Source organism: Eurosta solidaginis, chromosome 5 (genome assembly GCF_040869045.1).
Source record: "Eurosta solidaginis isolate ZX-2024a chromosome 5, ASM4086904v1, whole genome shotgun sequence".
In the NCBI taxonomy this organism is placed as follows: Eukaryota; Metazoa; Arthropoda; class Insecta; order Diptera; family Tephritidae; genus Eurosta; species Eurosta solidaginis.
In genome coordinates, this window is record NC_090323.1 from 181,324,742 (window position 1) to 181,350,946 (window position 26,205).

Below are 26,205 nucleotides of genomic sequence, written 5' to 3' on the forward strand. Positions count from 1 at the left end.
TGCCATTTAGGGTTGCCATTTAGGGTTGCCACTTATTCGAAATTAAAAAAAAATTGCATGATATATGCCGATATGGGTATCAAACGAAATGTATTTCACTCCGCATTACAATAGGGATATTTTTCAAGTAGGGTTGCCACTTATTCGAAATTTAAAAAAATGCATGAGATATGCCGATATGGGTATCACACGAAAGGTATTTCACTCCGCATTACAATAGGGACTGTTTTGAGTAGGGTTGCCACTTATTAGAAATAAAAAAAAAATGCATGAGATATGCCGATATGGATATCACACGAAAGGTATTTCACTCTGCATTACAATAGGGACATTTTTGAGTAGGGTTGCCATTTAGGGTTGGGGTAGTTAAGACGAAATAGTACTCTACTTACGCATATTCTATTAAAGCTTTAAAGGAGAAATTTAAAGTTAAAAATCTTCGTAAAAAAATCGTACACATGATTCGACTTAATTTTCGTAATTTCACACACGCTAATAAAATTGAAAATCCAATATCAAGGCACCGTGGCAAATTCTAGCAAAATATATTTAAATGCATATTTTTGGCAAATATGAAATGAATAATTGCAATTTCTCACAGATTACTATTAGAAAGATTTCTCACCATAGTAAAAATATATCTCACCATGGTAATTTGCTACCGTTGAACACTAGAGGTATACGTTCAATTTGAAAACGGCATCTAATCATTTAACTACTTACCAATAGATGGCGCTTAGGGAAGTAAGTTGACATTTAATTAAACTGACTGATAGTTGTCATTCGTGAAATGTACAAGTTTTTGGAATGTAATAAAATTGTGAGACTTCCATAGTGTATAACTAAAAAAATGTTTGAAATTAATAATTCGGCGCATGAAGATACTCGACCTAAATAACTTAGTTCTCGATTTCACTAATTGTCAACAATCCCTTATACTATAGGCTGGAATTACCCATTTCAAATTTTTCATTCCAGTTCATTTTGCGGTTAGGATTTGATATGTTTTTAAAATCTATTTTTAAGGTAATCAAATATTGGTAAGTAAAAATATGTACATAAAAAAAGTAGAGTTTGATTAATGATCACATGTAGAACAGAGTATGTTATGCGGCATACTCGAAGATTGCCGAGCAAAGCGCGGTCGCCCAGGTACTATTTAATTATATACATAGGTACAATACACTCACTTGTCGTTCAGTTGTGGTATGTTCTGCTGTCTTCTTCTTTTGTACTACGGTGTCCTTCTTTAACACTTTCATAGCGTACAAAGTCATATCATCATCACCACCAATTTTACGCACTAGAAACACCTTACCGTAGGCTGCAAGTAAATAATTTAAATTATTAATATCTCTTTTACAAGTGTTTTTAAAATCTGTACATATTTTATCAGTTCCTGAAAATTCCCCTACGAATTTACATTTGAAATAAGAACATTTTTACGTTTTTGCTTTGCTTGTAAATTCGTTGGGAAATAATTTTGCTCATTTGGGTCTTCCCAATAAACATTTATTAATGTCCAATCTTAACTTGTAAGCATTTGAAACAAAACTTGTTCTCAAATTTGAAATATTATGCATTATGCCGTTCCATATCTATGATATTCTAAAATTTTATTCAAGTAGAAAATAAACGTTTGGGTAGAGTTAGATAGAACGTTTAGTCTCAAATGATAAACAACGTGAATCAAACTGCTTTCTGGGTAAATACGCATACAATGGTCATCTTTGGTGTCAATAACTTTAAACAAGATATGTACTGTACAAGTACAACACCGGATACGCGGACAGTCAGTTTGACGTACCTAATCATGTACATATGTACAATCATGAGCAATCATAAAGCGCTATAGAATTGCAGAGATTAGTTAGGCTGAACTGGCCAACCCGTGAGGACGTCACATAGACTGAATTAGTTCATAGTGTTATCAGAAATTTTTTTAGAGATCAAACTGAAAAGTGTTATAAAATAATTCCGTCCTCTTTGCAAACACTAGAAGCTATTGCTACTACTAGATCTGATAGCTGTATCACTTCTTATAGCTGGAGTCTTAGCTTGGCGAGCGCAGGGCACGGGCACAAAACGAGCTCGATCGTTACCTCCTCCAACACGCACTTTCTATAACTGCTATCACTGACTAGGCCTAATTTAAAAGCATGTCACACCGGAATACCCGTTATGAGCCTACATTTCTCACTTTTTAACGTTAAGAGCACCTTTGTTAGCCTAAGGTTATTAGACCTGCACATTATCTTCGACACTTTACAGCCCCGCGCTTGGGTCCACGCCATTCCTGCTTGATCGATCTAATTGGGTTCGAGAAAAGCGCCCATTTTATCTAGCTCATCCGCTTTTTCATTCACATCTATTCCCATATGCCCTGGAGCACAATATAGATGTACGTATGACGCGGCTGCAGTTTAAGATATATTTTCTTTCGGGGTTTCTACAGCTTTGGTTACGGCTACTACTTCCGCCTGAAAAACACTATAGTGATCTGACAGCTTGTAGGATTCGGTTATTTGCGGATCAGCACCGCGACTTTAGTTCTTCCATTACTTTGGAATCATCTGTGTACAAATGTATCGCCTCGTCTGCTATTTGGGCACCCTTGCGCCAACCATCCACCTCCATTGTGTCTCTAGGAGCCCCTTCGAAGCGCAGATACGGAATTAATCTATTGATATGGCAGAGATTTCTGTGGCACGATAGTCATAAGAACAAAACAGTGAGCGCGTTAAGCGAAGTTTCTCTTTAATATTGGAAGATGTATTGACGGTTGTTCGCTGTTGACATGGCCAACGAAACCAGCTCTATTAACAGAAAAATCAGAATTTTGTTAACTTGAGACTAACAGTTTCTCTTTTGTTGAAATCACTAATCAAATTTGTTCTATTGACAAAAATATAGTTTGAATTAATAATAAAGCGATCAATTGTTCTTAATGTCTGTTAATTTAAGAACAACAAACCTGATTTGTTGATTTTTCTAGCTTAATTTATTTCGGTGTAACCACCACAATATTGAAAACCGTCTACCAGTTCAGCTTCTTTTCACGTGCAAATGATGTAAGTCTTTTTCCTATTTTTCCAAATTCATTGTCAATCAGGACTTTAAAGAAAATTTTCATTTTAAGTGTGCAGAGCTTGTTTTCATTGCTATTGTATTGCCCAACACTGTTTATGAAACATTGTATGCATCAATTTAAATAAACTACTGAAACCCTAAATGATGTGGTCAATCATCGAGCATTACATACTAAAATACTTACCCCCAGTTCCAAGTACACGTATCAATTTGAAATGTGACAAATTCACTTTTTCCTCATCCGTTAAAGTACCTGTAAAAAGAGAACAGAAAAAAAATTTAGTAAAGTCACCACAATATTACATAAATATGTATACTAGGGCGGGTCAAATTGTATGGGGAAAAATGGGGAGAAAAAACTTCTGGTGCACATCCAGTTTCTGAATCTATGGGTCATAATGCGTAATATTGTCCTTGGGGCCATAGGTCTGAAATGAATTTCGAGCTACCCTAATTTTGTTAGAAAATTTTATATCCCAATCCGAATCCGAATTTGACATTTATTTTCATGTATGTTATTTGTAAGAGCCGCTATTCGGATTGGGATATAAAATTTTCTAACAAAATTAGGGAGGCTCGAAATTCATTGAAGACCTATGGTCCCATGGACAATATTACTCAGTATGACCCATAGATTCAGATACTGGATGTACCTTTCCAACAATAAATTTGTCCCACCCTAATGTATACCCTCGTAAATGATAAAAAACAATTCTAAATGTATATGACTTCAGTGTAGTAAATTGTTGTAACAGCTGTGAATACTGGATTGTACATGTTAATGGACAGAAAACATACGTATCTCTGAGTTACTCTTAGGCTCTGGTTTATTAAGGCGGATAGCGAGGGAGATAAATTTCGATATATGATAAGGCAAAGGATCAATATTATATGTCCCGGGCAAAGTTACTTTGAAAATTTAGAGAATAGTTTTTTTCAATTAGAAAACAGCTTTTGTAAGCGAGATCGCCCCTCAGTAGTGGTTTGACAAACACTCCGAGTGTATTTCTGCCATGAAGAGAGACTCGGCCTAAATCTTCTCGGAGCGATATTTTTTTAAAGAAAGGGGAGGCTTAGTATGCGCCATTGGTATACAGTTTGGAGTTATACAGAATGTAATCGTTAGTGTAGTCAGTACACTGTAGCAGTATGGGAACAATGTACGTGATAAAGGAACGGAATCGAGCCCGAAACCGGAGTCCGAAAGGGAACTGGACCGTAACCGAAAGGCATTTTGTAAGATTGTTATCGACGAGTGATCGATTTGTTATCGAAGTGTTATAAATTATAAATCGATAATAAAGTTTATCAAGAAGTTATTGTTCTTTATAGACGAGCTATCGGTTTGTTATGGAAAAGTTATTGACTTATGGAAGCCGTCGATTTGGTATCAAAAATCGATCGAATGTTATCGAAAATTTATCGATTTGATATCGATAAAATATGGTTTACTTATCGAATAGATCTTTTCTTTATCTAAAAATTATCGATAAGCTGTAAAAACGGTTATCAACTTGTTATCGAAAAGTGCATGATTTGTCATCGGAGTGTTACCAATTTGTTATTAAAGTTCTATCGCTATGTTACCGAAAATTATCGATTTGTTATCAAAAAGTTATCCGATTTCATATCGAAAAGTGATCGATTTTTCATCGGAGTGCTACCAATTTTCTACGACCCATCGGTAGCATTAAGAAAGAGATGCCGATAAAACTTGAATATAAAATCGATTACTCATCTGTAATCCGACCAGCCAATGGGCGTTTTCACATTGACCGACACCGTACCGATTTTTTCAAAGTACTTACACATTATAAACGACACGACACGATTTAACAACACTGCTCATAAAATAACAAACAATGTAACAAATAAAAACAGTTTGTCGGCGACGAGAAGAATGGAATGCTTGCTTCCCGCCGACATGTCGGCATAAAGCTGTCTTGTCGACAAGTGTGAAAGCGTGCCCATATAATTATATGAATTTGTGTTCCCACTGTTATTGTTGTCGGTGTCGTGTCGGCTAGTCACGCCCAATGCGGTAGGAAACTAGTAAAGGTGCCTCTGTAGTGGTTTAGCGTCCCTGAAGGTGCTCTAATTAACTCAAAAACTTTAGGTGTCCGGCCGTACACCTAATATTTTTATACTCAGTTGAGCAGAGCTCACAGAGTATATTAAGTTTGATTGGATAACGGTTGGTTGTACATATATAAAGGAATCGAGATAGATATAGACTTCCATATATCAAAATAATCAGGATCCAGAAAAAATTTGATTGAGCCATGTCCGTCCGTCCGTCCGTCCGTCCGTTAACACGATAACTTGAGTAAATTTTGAGGTATCTTGATGAAATTTGGTATGTATGTTCCTTAGCACTCATCTCAGATCGCTATTTAAAATGAACGATATCGGACTATAACCACGCCCACTTTTACGATATCGAAAATTTCGAAAAACCGAAAAAATGCGATAATTCATTGCCAAAGGCGGTTAAAGCGATGAAACTTGGTAGATGGGTCGACGTTATGACGCAGAATAGAAAATTAGTAAGATTTTGGACAATGGGCGTGGCACCGCCCACTTTTACAAGAAGGTAATTTAAAAGTTTTGCAAGCTGTAATTTGGCAGTCGTTGAAGATATCATGATGAAATTTGGCAGGAACGTTACTATTATTACTATATATGTGCTAAATAAAAATTTGCAAAATTGGATGAAGAACACGCCCACTTTTTAAAAAAAAATTTTTTTAAATTCAAATTTTAACAAAAAATTTAATATCTTTACTGTATATAAGTAAATTAAGTCAAAATTCAACTCCAGTAATGATATGATGCAACAAAATACAAAAATAAAAGAAAATTTCAAAATGGGCGTGGCTCCGCCCATTTTCATTTAGTGTGTCTAGAACACTTTTATTGCCATAAGTCGAACAAAAATTTACCAATCCTTTTGAAATTTGGTAGGAGCATAAATTCTATGACGTTAACTGTTCTCTGTGAAAATGGGCGAAACCGGTGGAAGCCACGCCCAGTTTTTATACACAGTCCACCGTCTGTCCTTCCGCTCGGCCGTTAACACAATAACTTGAGCAAAAACCGATATATCTTTACTAAACTTAGCCCACGTACTTATCTGAACTCATTTTATCTTGGTATAAAAAATGGCCGAAATCCGACCATAACCACGCCCACTTTATCGATATCGAAAATTACGAAAAATTAAAAAAATGCCATAATTCTATACCAAATACGAAAAAAGGGATGAAACATGGTAACTGGATTGGTTTATTGACGCAAAATATAACTTTGGAAAAAACTTTGTAAAATGGGTGTGACACCTACCATATTAAGTAGAAGAAAATGAAAAAGTTCTACAAGGCGAAATCAACAGCCCTTGGAATCTTGGCAGGAATACTGTTAGTGTTATTGAATATATAAATAAATTAGCAGTACCCGACAGATGATTTTCTGGATCACCTGATCCACATTTGGTCGATATCGCGAGAACGCCTTCACATATACATCTAAGGGCCACTCGCTTTTAAAACCCTCATCAATACCTTTAATTTGATATCCATATCGTACAAACACATTCTAGAGTCAACCCTGGTCCACCCTAATGGCGATATCTCGAAAAGGCGTGCACCTATAGACCTAATGCCCACTCCCTCTTAAAATGCTCAGTAACACCTTTCGTTTGATACCCACATCGTAAAAACATTCTAGAGTCACCCCTGGCCCACCCTAATGGCGATATCTCGAAAAGGCGTCCACCTATAGACCTAATGTCCACTCCCTCTTAAAATGCTCAGTAACACCTTTCCTTTGATACCCATATCGTACAAACATTCTAGAGTCACCCCTGGCCCACCCTAATGGCGATATCTCGAAAAGGCGTCCACCTATAGACCTAATGCCCACTCCCTCTTAAAATGCTCAGTAACACCTTTCGTTTGATACCCATATCGTACAAACATTCTAGAGTCACCCCTGGCCCACCCTAATGGCGATATCTCGAAAAGGCGTCCACCTATAGACCTAATGCCCACTCCCTCTTAAAATGCTCAGTAACACCTTTCGTTTGATACCCATATCGTACAAACATTCTAGAGTCACCCTTGGTCAACCTTTATGGCGATATCTCGAAAAGGCGTCCACCTATAGAACTGAGGATTACTCCCTTTTAAAATACTCATTACCACCTTTCATTTGATACCCATATCGTACAAACACATTCTAGAGTCACCCTGGCCCACCCTAATGGCGATATCTCGAAAAGGCGCCCACCTATAGACCTAATGCCCACTTGATCTTAAAATGCTCAGTAACACCTTTCGTTTGATACCCATATCGTACAAACATTCTAGAGTCACCCCTGGCCCACCCTAATGGCGATATCTCGAAAAGGCGTCCACCTATAGAACTAAGGATTGCTCCCTTTTAAAATACTCATTACCACCTTTCATTTGATACCCATATCGTACAAACACATTCCAGAGTCACCCCTGGCCCACCCTAATGGCGATATCTCGAAAAGGCGTCCACCTATGGACCTAATGCCCACTCCCTCTTAAAATGCTCAGTAACACCTTTCGTTTGATACCCATATCGTACAAACACATTCTAGAGTCACCCCTGGCCCACCCTAATGGCGACATTTCGAAAAGGCGTCCACCTATAGACCTAATGCCCACTCCCTCTTAAAACGCTCAGTAACACCTTTCATTTGATTCCCATATCGTACAACTAGAGACACCCCTGGTCCACCTTTATGGCGATATCTCGAAACGGCGTCCACCTAGGGAACTAAGGATCACTCCTTTTCAAAATACTCATTAACAGCTTTCATTTGATACCCATATCGTACAAACATATTCTAGAGTCACCCCTGGTCCACCTTTATGGGGATTTCTCGAAAAGGCGTTCACCTATAGAACTAAAGCCCATTCCCTTTTAAAATGCTCATTATCACCTTTCATTTGATACCCATATCGTACCAACACATTCTAGAGTCAGCCCTGGTCCACCTTTATGGCGATATCCCTAAATGCCGTCCATCCATAGAACTATGGCCTACTCTCTCTTAAAATACTCCTTAATACCTTCCATTTGATACACATGTCATACAACCACATTCCAGGGTTACCCTAGGTTCATTTTCCTACATGGTGATTTTCCTTATTTTGTCTCCATAGCTCTCAACTGAGTATGTAATGTTCGGTTACACCCGAACTTAGCCTTCCTTACTTGTTACACATTGAACTTCACGTGTACTTGGTACTCATGCCTGTTTTTTTTTTAATATTATTCATACTCCAAATACCAAACTACTGGCTCTTTTTAAATATTCTTGCAAATAAATTTAAATTTAATAAAATCCAATTATAATGCGTTCCCATTACTAAATATGCACCAGTCAACACCAGACTAATATTATTTTCTTTGGCACATTGACTTTTGTGGGTTTCTATGTTAATGACCTTTGTAAAAGTTTAGCCTTTGATAGTCACGCGACGGCGGTTAGCTTACTCGTCCTTTTTCGCTTTATTTCAGTTTTCACGCACACAATTGGCGCGTAAGTGTAGCTGCTCTACAGTGCACAGTGGTTAATTTTTAACGATTATTTTTTTAAAATCCAATAAATCGACAACCAGAGTTGTTAAAGAATTAATTCCATTTGGAAGAGAGGATTGTAATTACTTTTCCGGAATAACGAATGAAAAAATGTGTCATTATTCCGAAAAAGGAATCCTTTGCATTAATTCGTACGCATCTTGCGCAACCAATATAAACGTGTCTTATCAAATATCAACAAAAATCAGCTGTTCTATCAATCAATTAAAACGTGCAGCTTGCGCTGCCATCTAGCGTATGATAGTAATTGCCGGCAATGCAGTGCAAATATTTACAATAATGCCATATTACAAATAGATTTCTTTGTGTGCTCACAAGCCTTTATTTTTAACAATAAAATATAGCTAAACAAAAGCACTACGACCAAAATTGGCCAAAGCTCGCTAATAGCCCGCATCTCCATCTTTACAACAAAAACTTTATTTATAGATTTGGATTCGAAATAAGAGCGAAAAAGGAATGAGTACATAAAAACAGCAATTAGAAATAATATACATATATGATGATGATTATATATACTTTTAATGTGTCTTGTTCTATAAAGGCGTAGCTACAATTTCCTTGAATGTAACGTAAAAATCTTGTTGTAGCGATACAGATACTCCCCGAAAGATTTTGGGGAGTGTTATCGATGTTGATGGTCCTTTACCGGATGGAGATCCGGCACGTTCCGATAACAAGCACCATTAAGGTACTATCCCGAAGTCGGAAGCGATTTAATATTCCCACATTCAACCTTCTAGTCAACCTCGCCCCCCACCCCCTAGTTCTATGAGGGACTTGGGGTCGGCAGAGCCACGGATGCTTAGAAGACAGGATTCGCCACGAGTAGGTGAGGTTGACAATTGGGTTGGGGAAGCTATAAATTGCACTGGCAACCCCTTGAAAGGGTTGCACTACACAACCCTTTGAATAATTTGGGTATTTTAGTCGCCTTTTACGACAGGCATACCTACTGCGGGTATATTCTAAGGCCCCTAGCCCGCTGGGAGTCTTTATCGCTACAACAACAACAACATGTAACGTAAAAATCAAGGCTCGCACTCTACTACAACTTCAGCAGATCTATTGCATTTTGGAGATGACGAAAATCAAATAAGTATCTACTGCGCTTTAATTCACTGTTCACCTCAAAATTTTCTATTTTGACGCGTAATTAAATGCGTTGTATATTTGTGTGTATTTTTTACAAGTTGAATGCCACTTGCAGACGGTGTCCTTGAGGCATTGTCGTACATTTTTTTATATCTATGTATGTATATACATACTTCGGTATATGTCAATAGTCAAACTAAAAAACAACAACAACAGCATGACAACAACAAAAAGTGTTAGAAGGAATAATGGTGCCTTACTCCTTTTTGCATCAGCAAGTGGACAGTAAAGTACTTGACTGAAAATTGAGTTAGCACTCGAGTTGCCTTGAAATTGACCTTCAGCAATTATTGTGCACGATAATAATGAAAAAGAGGTATATAAAAACATATACATATGTATATGGCGGATGCTTGAGTTTACTGAAGCATTTTCCAGAACTACATACATAGTTAGACTATGTGAGTAGCGGTATGTGTGTACCTTTAACATTAGGGCATGCGTTATTTTGCAAGTGTGCCTTTTTTATAAAGTAACAAAAAATTTATCAAATTAAGGTCCCATCATCTCCGAAGATATTTTAGGATCAGCTTTTCTTCCAATGAGCATCGTGCTTCTTTTTTTAATTTTTCCTAAAATTTGGCGGGACAGGCTCTATGTACATGCTTTACGCCGACTACGAACGGCATCTGCAAGGAAAATGAGTTTTCAATGAGAAGCTTTTCATGGCATAAATACCTTCGGAGTGTTTGCCAAATCGCTGCCGAGGGGCGACCCCGCTTTTCTAACTGAAAAAACTTGTTTCTAAATTTTTGATGCTGCACGGGTATTGAGCCATGCATCTACGGTGTGGTAGGTGAAGCACGCGGCCGTAAGTAAAGTAACAATTCAGCAATAAAATATATTCCTAAAATCACAAAGACGTTCAGCTATTGATTTTGATTCTTCAGCTATTGATTTTGCTCTTTCTAAGTTTACTTTTAAAACTATACTTACTGATATCTTTTCAAACAGATAAATGTGCTGGTCAATCTCGTTATAGCATGTAAGTTTTATTGTGTCTATACTCAACTTATGTACTATACTATTAAATAATTATCTAATTTTAATTCAACATTGTTATCTAGTCTGTAAGGGCTTTAAATGCCATAGACTGAAACAAAGAAATATGAAATACATGACATGTATTAAAACTTAGGTTGTTTGTAAAATATACTAGTATTATACCGCACACCGCCGTAGTATGGCCTACCACACCGAAGGTGCTTCTTGGTTCAAGTAAATATACATCTAATATCAAAAACACTTTAAGAAAACATTTTTCTAAATGGAGCCATACTACCGCAAACGTCAAGCAAGCTTTTAATATAAACAGATTTTCAGCAATAATTCTCTGTCTTGGAGTGGGCATAACACATTAATGCCCGCGTTTTTTTTTTTTTTTTGGAAAAAAAACAACAAGCCGCTTAACACAAATTGGAAGAGAAGCTCGGCAATGTTTGAGAGACGACAGTAATGATTATACTTCTATACTTTGAACTCATGGCTACTTATTGTCATTTACTAAACAGCAAAAACTGGTATTGAGTGCATCTCTAACGTAATTAATTAAAAGGAGATAGAACCTTCCGTTTAAGCGACAAGTATGGCTTAGGCACAAATTTCGCCGCAAATCCTTATTATATAAACACGATATTCATAAGCAGACGTTATCCCTTCGCAGTCTGCATTTTCGCTATCCGATTCAATTTTTGTCTTTTATACATATTTTATGATAAAGCGAACATTTGTTAAGGAATCTTTCTTCCTAGCTCAACAACTGTCTTCACACAAATAAGATGCACCCTAATGCATTTACCACATATGAACGGCCGGCAATAAATGAAACTGGTTTAAAAGTAAATAAAAGAAAAACTTATTAACATATCCGTAAAAAAGAAGTACATAAAAAAGGTTTAAAGGATATGTTTATACATTTTTATATTATTCACTCTTACAATAAATCCATTTGTATTGCCGGCCATTCAGGCCTCTAACTAAATTAATTAAAATTAATTAAATAAAACTAAATTAAATTATTTTAAATTAAATCAAACTCAATGTAATAACATTACATTGAACTAAGTAAAACTAAGTTAAATTAAATTTAAATTTTTTATCGACGAGTTATCGAAAGGATATCTTTTCGGAAAAGTATTGATTTTTTGTTGGATTGTTACCATTTTGTTATATGCATGATATTGATATGTTAACGTCGACTCATCGCTTGTTGTATCTTCACAACTTCAATATAAAACAAGTAAGGAAGGTTAAGTTCGGGTGTAACCGAACATTACATACTCAGTTGAGAGCTATGGTGACAACATAAGGGAAAATAACCATGTAGGAAAATGAACCGAGGGAAACCCTGGAATGTGTTTGTATGGCATGTGTATCAAATGAAAGGCATTAAAGAGTATTTTATGAGGGAGTGGGCCATAGTTCTATAGGTGGACGCCATTTAGGGATATAGCCATAAAGGTGGATCAGGGTTGACTCTAGAATGCGTTTGTACGATATGGGTATCAAATGAAAGGTATTAATGAGTATTTTAAAAGGGCGTGGACCTAAGTTCTATAGATGGACGCCTTTTCGAGATATCGCCGTAAAGATGGACCAGGGGTGACTCTAGAATGCGTTTGTACGATATGGGTATCAAATGAAAGGTGTTAATGAGCATTTTAAAAGAGAATTTAATGAGTATTTTAAGAGGGAGTGGGCCTTAGTTCTATAGGTGGACGCCTTTTCGAGATATCGCCATAAAGATGGACCAGGTGTGACTCTAGAATGCGTTTGTACGATATGGGTATCAAATGAAAGGTTTTAATGAGTATTTTAAAAGGGAGTAATCCTTAGTTCCATAGGTGGACGCCGTTTCGATATATCGCCATAAAGGTGGGCCAGGGGTGACTCTAGAATTCGTTTGTGCAATATGGGTATCAAACGAAAGGAGTTAATGAGTATTTTAAGAGGGAGTGGGCCTTTCTGGACCAGGGGTGACTCTAGACTTTGTTCGTACGATATGGGTGTCAAATGAAAGGTGTTAATGAGTATTTTTAAAAGGGAGTGGGCCTTCGTTCTATAGGTGTTCGCCTTTTCGAAATATCGCCATAAAGGTGGACCAGGGGTGACTCTAGAATGAGTTTGTACGATATGGGTATCAAATTAAAGGTATTAATGAGAGTTTTAAAAGGGAGTGGTGGTAGTTGTATATGTGAAGGCGTTTTCCAGATATCGACAAAAATGTGGACCAGGGTGACCCAGAACATCATCTGTTGGATACCGCTAATTTATTTATATATGTAATACCTGCCAAGATTTTAAGGGTTTTTTATTTCGCCCTGCAGAACTTTTCCATTTTCTTCTACTTAATATGGTAGGTGTCACAACCATTTTATAAAGTTTTTTCTAAAGTTATATTTCGCGTCAATAAAACAATCCAATTACCTTACCATATTTCATCCCTTTTTTCGTATTTGATATAGAATTATGGCATTTTTTTCATTTTTCGTAATTTTCGATATCGAAAAAGTGGGCGTGGTCATAGTCGGATTTCGTTAATTTTTCATACCAAGATAAAGTGAGTTCAGATAAGTACGTGAACTGAGTTTAGTAAAGATATATCGATTTTTGCGCAAGTTATCGTGTTAACGGCCATGCGGAAGGACAGACGGACGACTGTGTATAAAAACTGGGCGTGACATCAACCGATTTCGCCCATTTTCACAGAAAACAGTTATCGCCATAAAATCTATGCCCCTACAAAATTTCAAAAGGATTGGTTAATTTTTGTTCGACTTATGGCGTTAAAAGTATCCTAGACAAATTAAATGAAAAAGCGCGGAGCCACGCCCATTTTTAAATTTTCTTTTATTTTTGTATTTTGTTGCACCATATCATTACTGGAGTTGAATCTTGACATAATTTACTTATATACTGTAAAGATATTAAATTTTTTCTTAAAATTTTACTTTAAAAAAAATTTTTTTTTAAAAGTGGGCGTGGTCCTTCTCCGATTTTGCTAATTTTTATTAAGCGTACATATAGTAATAAGAGTAACGTTCCTGCCAAATTTCATCATGATATCTTCAACGACTGCCAAATTACAGCTTGCAAAAGTTTTAAATTACCTTCTTTTAAAAGTGGGCGGTGCCACGCCCATTGTCCAAAATTTTACTAATTTTCTATTTTGCGCCATATGTTCAACTAATCTACCAAGTTTCGTCGCTTTATCGGTCTTTTGTAATGAATTATCGCACTTTTTCGGTTTTTCGAAATTTTCGATATCGAAAAAGTGGGCGTGGTTATAGTCCGATATCGTTCATTTTAAATAGCGATCTGAGATGAGTGCTCAGGAACCTACATACCAAATTTCATCAAGATACCTCAAAATGTACTCAAGTTATCGTGTTAACGGACGGACGGACGGACGGACATGGCTCAATCAAATTTTTTTTCGATCCTGATTATTTTGATATATGGAAGTCTATATCTATCTCGATTCCTTTATATATGTACAACCAACCGTTATCCAATCAAACTTAATATACTCTGTGAGCTCTGCTCAACTGAGTATAATCAACGACATACATATAACTATTCGATATCAAGCCAATAAGAATACAATGACAAGCTCATAACAAGATAGTAATTCGCTAGCAATAAGCCGATAATAAAACAATAGATTGTCGGTATCGGTTCTACCCGATAAGAAGCCGACGTTGCTCTTAACAAAAAGCCCAAAAACAATCTGTTTCTGATAAAGTTACCTCTGTTGTGCTTTTACTTCAAACCCTGGGTGAGCTCTAGTTTACTTAAAAATATTATTTTCCTAGATATACATTTGTATAATTACACATGGAACTTTACGAGTACTTGGTACTCACGCCTCTTTTTTTAAATCGCAATAGCTCTGAAATTGTTAATCGGATTGGGAAAATTTGTGAAATGGAGGCTACCAGTACTCATTAGATACATAACTTATTTTCTTTTTTTTTAATAATTTGCGAAAAATTTAAATAATGTGACATCAGGACGGACAAGGCGACAGCTGTTTAGATTATACCTTGCAAATCTCTTCAAAGCCATTTCTCCCGGAGTGGGATTTGAACCCGCACTCCTACGATGGTTGAAGTGTTACAAACGCATTCAGACACGTCATGCCTTAGTTGTTGTAAATCTTATCCCAATTGCCTTCTTAGCATATTTTCTTTATTCGTAGTTCATACTTCGTATGGCATCATATGGTAAAGTTATGCGTTGGCAAGGCGGTTTCAAAGAAATTTACGAGTCTTTTGACAGGTTCATATTTATCATTTGAGTAAAATTGGTTTCCGATACGTGATCGTATAACACGATACGGCACAGGTTCCCTCTACCCGAAAGTCATGAGTAATTTGTAAACAATCAGCGTCGCACCAAATATAATCTTCTAAAAATATTGATATAATGTTACAAAGCGTAATAAACAGCCCCATTTAAAAAAAAAATTCCGTGCGAGTTGTTTCCCTTCTCCCATTCCTCGTATTTTAAATAAAAATTTCTTGTGTTTTTTCACTTCTCCCTTTCCTTCTATTCTGAACAATGTTCGAAAAAGCGGGAACAGGTTATGGGAGAAAAGTAGGTATTAGGAATGTGTGGGAGAGGGAGATTTCTTTGCCATTTCATAGGAGTTTTTTCACCTGTTAAATTAAAGGGAATGCATCAAAATAGTTAAAGGAAATTGGTTCTTTTAAGAAAGAACACTTACTTGTACAAATTTGTGCTAAAATATGTACATTCTACCACAATATTCTTTATTTTAAGTCGAAAAGTATATCATAAGCAACGGAAGAGCTCTTGGTATATTTGATGCAGCCATCCAGAAATTGCGTAAGGATATTTTAAGAAGGCTTAAATAGATTTTGGCATATGACAAAAGACGAATTCAAGTCGACTTGTCCGCCAGAAAATTGCTTTGCTGAACGGAAGCAGGCAACTCCGGCGGATTTGTGTTATACCAATTCAGTACTCATTTCAGTGAATACCACATGAAATGCAATACTGTGCATTGTTTATATTTTATTTCTTAATTTCAAACAAATTCGCAAGAATACTTAAACTTTTAAATTTTCTAAACAAAATAAGAAATGCGTAACGAAATTTCAATTGACAAAACAGCTCACTTCGAAAATTCGAAATTCCTATTCCCCAATTATTGTTCTCCCTAGGAGAAAAGTATTGGAGGAATTTTTCCGCGAGAATAAAAAAATCCGCGAGAACAAAATTCCGAGGGAATATGTAGAATTGGACTGTATATTTTTGTATAATTTACCGTTATTAGATTTACGGCTTTATTCCGAACGTAACCGGTAAAATTTTTTCCGGAGTGTTATGTAACCGGAAATCGTTGCCAGTTCTGGCCTACAAGGTTTCACTGTCACGAAATAAAGATGCGCAATTGAAAAAAATGAAAATGTGAAAAAAGTTCGTGTTAAAAATTATTAATATTGTTGGAAATTCTTGTGTACTAACATGGATACTCTTTTTTATACTCAGCTGAGCAGAGCTCACAGAGTATATTAATTTTGTTCGCATAACGGTAATCCGTAACGGCACAAAGATATAGACGAGATAGATATAGACTTCTATATATCAAAATGATCTGGGCGAAAAAAGAAATTCATTTAGCCATGTCCGTCCGTCCGTAAACACGGTAACTTGAGTAAATTTTGAGGGATCTTAATGGAATTTGGTATGTAAGTTCCTGGGCATCTCAGATCGCTATTTAAAATGAACGAAACCGGCCGAAAACCACGCCCACTTTTTCGATATCGAAAATTTCGAAAAACCGAAAAAGTGCGATAATTCATGACCAAATACGGATAAAGCGATGAAACTCGGTAGATGGGTTGACTTTATGACGCAGAATAGAAAATTAGTAAAATTTTGGACAATGGGCGTGGCACCACCCACTTTTAAAAGAAAGTAATTTAAAAGCTTTGCAGGCTATAATTTGGCAGTCGTTGAAGATATCGTGATGAAATTTGGCAGGAACGTTACTCCTATTACTATATGTATGCTTAATAAAAATTAGCAAAATCGGAGAACGACCACGCCCACATTTTAAGAAAAAAATTGTTTAAGTCAAATTTTAACAAAAAATTTAATATCTTTACAGTATATAAGTAAATTATGTCAACATTCAACTCCAGTAATGATATGGTGCAACAAAACACAAAATTAAAGGAAAATGGGCGTGGCACCGTCCTTTTTCATTTAATTCGTCTGGAAAACTTTTAATGACATAAGTCGAACAAAAATTTACCATTCCTTGTGAAATTTGGTAGGGGCATAAATTCTATGACGATAACTGTTTTCTGTGAAAATGGGCGAAATCGGTTGAAGCCACGCCCAGTTTTTATATACAGTCAACGGTCCGTCCTTCTGCTCGGCCGTTAACACGATAACTTGAGCAAAAATCGATATATCTTTACTAAACTTAGTTCACGTACTTATCTGAGCTCACTTTATCTTGGTATTAAAAAGGGGCGAAATCTGACTATGACACGCCCACTTTTTCGATATCGAAAATTTCGAAAAATGAAAAAAATGCCATAATTCTATACCAAATACGAAAAAAGGGGTGAATTGGTGGGGTAGTGATTGGATTGGTTTTTTAACGCAAACTATAACTTTGGAAAAAACTTTGTAAAATGGGTGTGACACCTACCATTTTAAGTAGAAGAAAATGAAAAAGTTCTGCAGGGTGAAATCGAAAGCCCTTGGAATCATGGCAGGAATACTGTTTGGGGTATTACATATATAAATAAATTAGTGGTACCCGACAGATGATGTTCTAGTCCTGCTCCACCTTTATGGCGATATCTCGAAAAGGCGTCCACCTATAGAACTAAGGATCACTCCCTTTTAAAATACTCATTAACACCTTTCATTTGATACCCGTACAAACAAACTCTAGTCACCCCTGGTACACCTTTATGGAGATATCTCGAAAAGGCTTCCACCAATAGAACTACGGCCCACTCCCTTATAAAATACTCTTTAATACCTTTCATTTGATACCCATGTCATACAAGCACATTCCAGGGTTAACCTAGGTTCATTTTCCTACATGGTTAATTTCCCTTATTTTGTCTACAAAGCCCTCAGCTGAGTATGTAATGTTCGGTTACACCCGAACTTAGCCTTCCTTACTTGTTTTTTATCAAATACATGGAATTTTGCGTGGTAGCAAGGAGTTACCACCTATTTACCCATTTTACTGGTAACGTTATCATCCACAATTAGGATAGGAAAAGTTGTTTGTAATTTTTGTAACCGGTTAGAATAATCTTGTTATCAGCTTAGAATAAGGATGTTATTCAACGATCGAGTTTAATCACCTTTGTTTACTTCTTTCTCTTGTTTCTTAACAGTAGCATATGAATAACTTTGTCTTTTTTGTTTGGATGCTTTGTTTATTCTGACTGTTTGCTCTGATATGTCAGGTCAACCTTTTGTGATGGTAGGTATAACGTTAAGAGAAATGTAAACAAAATTTAAGAACAAGTAAAACACGCCATCAGAGAAATACGTGAAAGAAATGATAAGGTTTTTGATCAATAATTCTGAAATAATTTTCATGGTTCATATTGAATTAATTAAAGTTTCATATTTCGATCCATAATGCCATGATGGATTGCCTGCGAAGCTATTCAAGTACGGCGGCGAGGAATTGGTAAGGCGCATGCAGCAGCTTCTTCGCAAAATATGGGCGGACGAGTACATGCCCGAGGACTGGAATCTAAGTTTTCTTTGCCCAGTCCACAAAAAGGGCGATACTGCAAAATGCACCAACTATCGTGGAATCAGCCTTCTTAATATCGCATATAAGGCCCTTTCAAGTGTATTGTGCGAAATATTGAAGCCCACCGTGAACCGGCTGATTGGACCTTATCAGTGCGGCTTCAGACCTGGTAAGTCTACCATCGACCAGATTTTCACAATGCGCCAAATCTTGGAAAAACCCCCTGAAAAGGGAATCGGCACACATCACCACTTCGTCGATTTTAAAGCCGCCTTCTACAGCATGAAAAGGAGCTGCCTATATGCCGCTATGTCTGAATTTGGTTTCCCCGCTAAACTTATACGGCTGTGCAAAATGACGTTGAGCAACATCATCAGCCTTGTCAACCACGCTACTGTTGGCAGCCATAATTTCGAAATAGTAAAAGACTTCGTTTATTTGGGAACCAGCATAAACACTAGCAACAACATCAGCACTGAAATCCAGCGAAGAATCAATCTTGCCAATAAATGCTACTTTGGACTAGGTAGGCAATTGAAAAGTGAAGTCCTCTCTCAGCAAACGAAAATCATACTCTACAAGTCACTTATCGTACCCGTCCTTCTATATGGGACAGAAGCATGGACCATGACAACAGCAGATGACGCGGCTTTGGGAGTGTTCGAGAGAAAAGTTCTTCGAAAGATTTATGGACCTCTACGCGTTGGCGATGGCGAGTACAGAAGAAGATTTAATGAGCTGTACGAGCTATACGCAGACATCAACATAGTCCAGCGAATTAAAACGCAGCGGCTAAACCATGTTATGCGAATGAAAGATGATGCTCCGGCCAAGAAAGTGTTTCTATCGGAACCCGCCTATGGAAGTAGAGGTAGAGGGCGGCCCCCACTCCGTTGGAAGGACCAGGTGGAAAACGATTTAAACACCCTTGGTGTGACCAATTGGCGCCGGTTGGCGGAGCGAAGAGGCGACTGGCGCGCCTTGTTGGACGGCCATAACCGTTTAGACGGTTAAGCGCCAATTAAGTACATAAGTAAGTAAACCAGAATTAAAACGTTTCGTCTACGTAGTAAATATAACCCTTCGGATTACCCGTATCTTTTTTTTACGAACTATCATGACATAAGATAGGGCGTTAATGAAAAACATTCTGAGATAAGGCGTTTTTTAAATCGCTTTTTGTTCAACTTTGATATTAAAAAGGAGGACCATTTACAGGTTTTTTTAAATATCAAGTTCCGGCTCATTTACAATCTATGGAAACGAATAGCCGCATGTTTGTCCATTTTTCGAAAGTTCGATACAGATATTTACTAAGAGTTGACGTGGTCGCCGATTTTTTCAATTATCATAAAACAAAAATTCCCATGCTAAATTAAAACATGATATCTTTAACGGCTTAGGATTCACGGCTTGAAAAACTTACATAGGAAATCTATATCTATCTCGATTTCTCTATGCTATTACATACATAAGTACTGCCGTTATTCAATTGAAGTTATAATACACATATGTACAAGAACACGTTGGGTATAAAAAAATGGGTGTACTTATGTATGATATGATAAAAAGAGCTAAATACATATATACCAAATGTCACGCAAATTGAACAGTGAATAGAATTTGATCGAATAAGTCGGCCCCTGGTCCACTTCCGCGAAAGAAACATCACAGGAACACTCTCCGGGTTCGCACAATAAAAACGATTTGTAACAATAGATCAGACCCTGGTCCACTTTTCGAAAAAAAAGGAAAATTCGGCTTTTGTTCCAATTCCCGGAATGAAAATTTTCAAATTAAATGGGGTTACAGGGAGAGTGTCTTAGAACGTCAAGGCTTATCTGTCCGGCCAGGCGATGCAAACCTAGAAATCATCAACATCTACATCCCTCCTGCCCCCTGTTGCTCCAGTGGATACCGCCCTAATATCAGCGCGTTAATCACTGGTAATAATCGCATTATCTTAGGGAATTTCAATGCCCATCACGATCTATGGCATTCAAACTTGCAGGCAGACAGTAGGGGTGAGATGTTGGCGGATGAAATTGAAGAAACGACGTTCTGCACAATAAACGAGACGCCCCCACAGGTATGGTAGAAAGCTGTCACAGTTCGCTGAACATATCAAGGGCAGGACTCGTAAACTGCGTCAACTGGAAACCGATGGTAACATTGGCATCCGACCACCTGCCTATACTTATTTCGCTCGAGTGTACCACCGACTTCATCGTCACAGAAAAACGCACTTTCATAAACTTTAAAAAAGGGAAGTGGGACGAATACAAATCCTTTACAGACAACCACTTTGCTGCCCTGCCTATCCCGATTGATACTCGCCAAGGGGAGCGTGCTTTCCGGAAGGTCAATGAATCCGCCTCGGTTCGCTTCATTCCCGCCGGTCGAATTCCTGGCGGAGGTCGTCGGAAATTTAGCGAGAGAACGTGACCTTATAAGACAGCTCGATCCCGGCGACCCCCAAATAATGGATATAAACCAACGCATCAGATTGCTTGTGGATGAACACAAGCGGGCGAAATGGGAGGAGCACCTAAGCGGTTGTAACCTCTCTGCCGGTGTATGTAAGCTTTGGTCCACCGTAAAGTCCCTATCGAATCCGTCTAAGCACAATGATAAAATTTCCATCGCCTTTGGCGATAAAGTGCTGTCGGATGCGAAAAAATTCGAGAGTGTTTTCTGCCGACAATATATAATGCATTCTACGGTCGACAAAGATAGACGGAGGGCCAACAGACACGCACATAAACATAAATTCAGCGCGTCTGCAATTACCATCACCGCCAAAGAGGTTGAGGATGCCATAGGTCATGCTAAACCACAAAGCAGTGGGCCCAGACGGCATAGCCATGCCGATGCTTAAAAGCCTACGGAAAGAGGGTTTAAAATATATAGCGCATGTCTTCTACCTGTCTCTGTCCACCTTTGTCATTCCCGAAAAATGGAAAATGGCCAAGGAGAGTCATATCGCCCGATATCTCTCCTATCGCCAGTAGCCAAGACGCTTGAAGCCATTTTTCAATGCAAATTTGCAGCTAGCCTGTCATCAGCATGGCTTTAGAAAACTACATACCACCACCATCGCGCTAAATGCCATTAGCACCCAGATAAAGTGGGGTTTAAATCAAAACCCCCACCATAGAACAGTACTTGTTGCGATAGACCTATCAAAAGCTTTTGATACGGTCAACCATGGCACGTTACTGCAAGACCTGGTCTTGGTCTACACTTCACCCATGTCTGAAAAGGTGCACCGCAAATTATCTGCGTGGTCGGCAGGCATCGGTGCAATTTAGAAACGAAACATCAAAACCAAGAAGAATTAAACAAGGGGTGCCACAGGGTGGTTTCCTATCCCCACTTTTGTTTAACTTCTACATATCAAAGCAACCTTCGCCACCGGAAGGAGTCACTATCGTTTCCTACGCCGATGACTGCACAATAATGGCCACAGGTCAAGGCCCACAGATTGATTAGCTTTGCAACAGAATAAACCGCTACTCCCTGATCTTTTCGCCTCGCCTGGCATTATCACCGACTAAATCCTACGTGACCTTATTTACAACATGGACCTCCTAAATGTCGATCATTTTGAACATCCACGTCGATGGTACTACGCTACCGACTGTCCTACACCCCAAAATCTTGGGTGTGACGTTCGATCAGGATCTACATTTTGGTGAGCATGCAGCCGCAATTGTATCGAAAATCCAGAGCCGTAATAAAATCCTCAAATCTGTTGCTGGCAGTAATTGGGGAAAAGACAAAGAAACGCTCATTACCACTTACAAAGCAATTGCAAGCCTAAAAACTACTCACTGGAAGAAGCTACAGGCCTGCCAAAATACTGCTCTCAGAACCGCCACGGGCTGTCTTCTTATGTCTCCAGAACACCATCTACATAATGAGGGGAGAATACTCCCCATCAGGGAGAGAAATGAGATGCTAACCAAACAGTTCCTGTTGAATACCCAGAAACCTGGGCATCCCAACAGACATCTGATTGATGAGCCAGCACCGCCCAGGGGCTTAAGGAGTCATCTCCGTAAGCATTATGAGGAAATACGGCACCTGAGAACTCAGCCGAATGATGCCAAAAAACACAAGCAGATCCTCAGTGAACTCCACAAACAGGCCTCGGACCTTTATGCCAGGAATTGCCCGGTGAATCCAGTACCCTCTCATTATGGTCCACCCATGTTGAAACAGCAAGTTTCCTTGGACGCCCGTTAGAGGATATTGATGACAATTTGTGATCGGTCGCACCTATTGGATGGGGCGAAGCACTGCTACAAAAACAACAAACACAACAACAACAACTGCATTTTCATCCAGTGACTTTTGTGTCACATTTTTTAAATTTTACTCTCATCAATTTTTCGTAACGCGCCTAAAGAAGTACAACTTCAAAAAAACTATAAACAAATGCGAGTAACCAGCTTTCGATCACAAATGTGATAGTAAACCTTTTTCCCCTTTTGTCACAAAGAACAATTTAAAAAGTATGCTCATAACCTATTTATTGACTTCATTAGGGTCAGAAAACTGAAACTCATCACTTTACTTCTAAATGTACGTACATATGTAAATAGGTATATATGTAAAAACACAGCAACAAAATAAATATTAAAATGTACATTTATGGCGATCACTTTGACGTGAATTGGTGGTGGCATAAACAATGGATTGCGGTTGCTGAACCGCAGTTATTTTCAAAATTATACAAATTGTCTATATTTTAAATGTTTGTATTGATATGTTTATGAATAGAGATGGGAAAGGGATAAATATCCGGTAAAAATGGGTAAACAACCAAATATTTACCCAAAAGGGTAAAAATAATCTTTTGGAAAATATGGGAAACAAACACACAAATTCAATCCAAAATGTACCCAATTTGTCCTATATTGGTGGGTAGTTATCCATTACGCTATCGGTTGAATTAGTGAATTAGTTTTAATGTGTAATCCAGCGTTTTTCAAAAATATTTGGCCAATAATGCATGCCGTTGCAAAAATTTAAGTTTACCCAGTAAACATTTTATGTCAAAAAAAAGAGTCGGAAAAATTATCTAAATTGGAGCGTTTACAGTCGGTATGTGCTCATTTGGGAGGCCGAAACCAATGTATTTCCCTTCTTGCAATGGTCGTCCTATATGAGCCTATTAACGTATATCATTTGAGCCTAATAAGAGTCCGACATAAGTCTTAAAAGGCGTTTAAACAGCTCATATTATACTCTACTGGAAGTCTCCGGCGTCATTTTTAAGTCTAATAAACTCTGATTATGTGACATCTATATGGCCTATTTATTAGGCATCGTCAGCGCTTATTGGGGTCATATATAGTTCGACACACCTGGACAGAGCGTGGCAGCTTTGCGGTCACATTAAAAATGTCGAGAAGCGTCAATGAGCGGAAAAACGTCGATGCTTATAAAAAAAAAAGAAAAGCAAGGGTAACAATAATGTACAAATGTAATTCATTTTGTATTAAAATTAAAAATTGTTGTAACAAAATTTCAAAATTTGTTCCACACTCGCTGTGACGAATATAAATAGTTGATAAATGATAATTTTTGCATGCTAGGTTAGGAGCTTTTAGGCCGTTAAATAAAAGGCAAAAATTTAAATTTTCTTTCACCCTTCTACGCGTTTCGACGCTTTTCTGATTCCTACATTGCCCATTTATTTTGGGCTCATTTCGGATTCTTAAATTATGAGCGCCGTGAGCATGTTTGAGGGGTAACTTTGTTTGCGCAAATATGTGTACCCTATAAACATTCTCTTACAGTTCTGGAGTTCAATACGGGTCCTTAGAGCCTTTTATAACTCCAATTTGATGAAATTATGAACAAACGAAAAATATTAAAATCAATAAACTAGGCAGCTCCGGAATAAAAACTCAGAAATTTTTCTGCGACAATTTCTTCTAAATAAAAATAAAATTTAAATTTAAATTAAATTCAAATAATACTAATTTTATTTCTATCTTATCCTCATGGGAGTTTTATGACAACAATTTTTCTCCTATGTTTTCCGCTTCGGATATATGCAGGGGCGTTCCAGCATGATTTGGGAGGGGAGCGATTTAAGTCTACTTTTTAAGTAAGATAAAGTGACCTTAAAATTTTTCATACAAACACACATACATATCTACAATCATCTACAAAAGTAATCATCACGCAGATTTTTCCAGTTTTTACTAAGTTTTGCTTCAACCTTCATTATTTTCGATATTTTTGTAAAAATATGTATTGTTATATAATACCAACAATCTTATCTTTCAGAAAAATTCTAAAAATTCTTACCGAAAAGCTGAAAATTTGCATGAAAATTCGCGGAATTTTCCTGAATTTTCTAAAAAGTTTAAAGTTTCTATATGGATTGTTGATGTTATATAATAATACATATTTTTATAAAAATAGCGACAATAATTTATTGACTGCTTTTTGAAAATTCTCAACGACAACACTGTTCACAGCAGATTCGAAGCGGCTACGGTTACCACTTCGATCCCTTTATACAAAACTGGTGCTTTTTGTTTAGGTTTGGTCTGATGGCCACTTTTCCTCCAGACTGGTTTTTTGTACGGAAGCGAGAGCAAAAGTGATACAAAAAAAAATAGATTTGTTTGCGCCACTAAAATATATACTTAAACCAAGACCGACTAACAAAATTATAGATTTTTCTCCACCACATTGCAATGCATATTCAGGCGGTTTTTGGCCGAAGTGTCAGCCGATATAAAAACTATGCAATAAAAGATTTAGTTTTATGTGTACATCTTTTCTCATAGTAGGGCAATGGGATCACTTAACACACGTTCTCAGATTTTTTAGCACAAAGAAATAATTATCACAGCATTTTAAGAGGGAGCCAGACATTGCTAAATTGACAAATAAACGATTGAATAAGCAGGCCTGAACGGTGATAAATAAATACTTGGCGCGATTTATCTCAGAAAATATTTAGGCTGAGTTTCTCTTCAAGTTTGCATCTTGCCCCTTTTTAGTCTTTCCTACAAATATACGGGACGGGGCTTTAATTTTTTATGCCGACTCCGAACGGCACCTGGAAGGCAGATGAATTTTCACTGAGAAGGTTTTTAATGGCAGAAACTTTTCGGAGTGTTTGCCAAACCACTGTCGAAGGGCGACCCCGCTTAGAAATGCTTTTTTGTAATTGAATGAACTTTTTTCTTAAATTTTTGTTGCTTCTGCGCGGGTCTTGAACGGTTAACTTAATTTTACATATTTTTTATCTTTATGTATAATTATGTATAGTATAAGTCAGAGCGTGCCACAGTTCCCAAAATAATGGAGATTTCCTGGCGTGAATGTATTACTGCTTCCAAATAGTAACACATTAACGCGATGTAGGGACTGAAATTCGCGAAGGCCTATATAAATAATTTTTTTGTGACATTTTAAAAATATTGGTCCTTTTGTTTTTTCAAAAGGAATTTTTGTCCAGAAAAAAGATGTGGTGTGGCAACCGTGATCATGAAATAGTGACCAAGGCTGGCAAATTTCAGTGAAAAGTA

The 26,205-nt window shown here is 37.4% G+C and overlaps 1 protein-coding gene across 4 annotated transcripts in view; it reads right to left on the reverse strand.

Moving 5' to 3' along the window:
• The window catches only part of JIL-1 (JIL-1 kinase), a 169,415-nt gene that overhangs the window by 79,579 nt on the left and 63,631 nt on the right, over positions 1-26,205 (reverse strand). For all 4 annotated transcript variants that reach the window (XM_067786376.1, XM_067786375.1, XM_067786374.1 and 1 more), the window contains 2 exons: positions 3,275-3,343; positions 1,191-1,324 (listed from right to left, as the gene is read on the reverse strand). In XM_067786376.1, the coding sequence (XP_067642477.1) occupies positions 1,191-1,324; positions 3,275-3,343 (203 nt within the window). The remainder of the gene's footprint in view (positions 1-1,190; positions 1,325-3,274; positions 3,344-26,205) is intronic.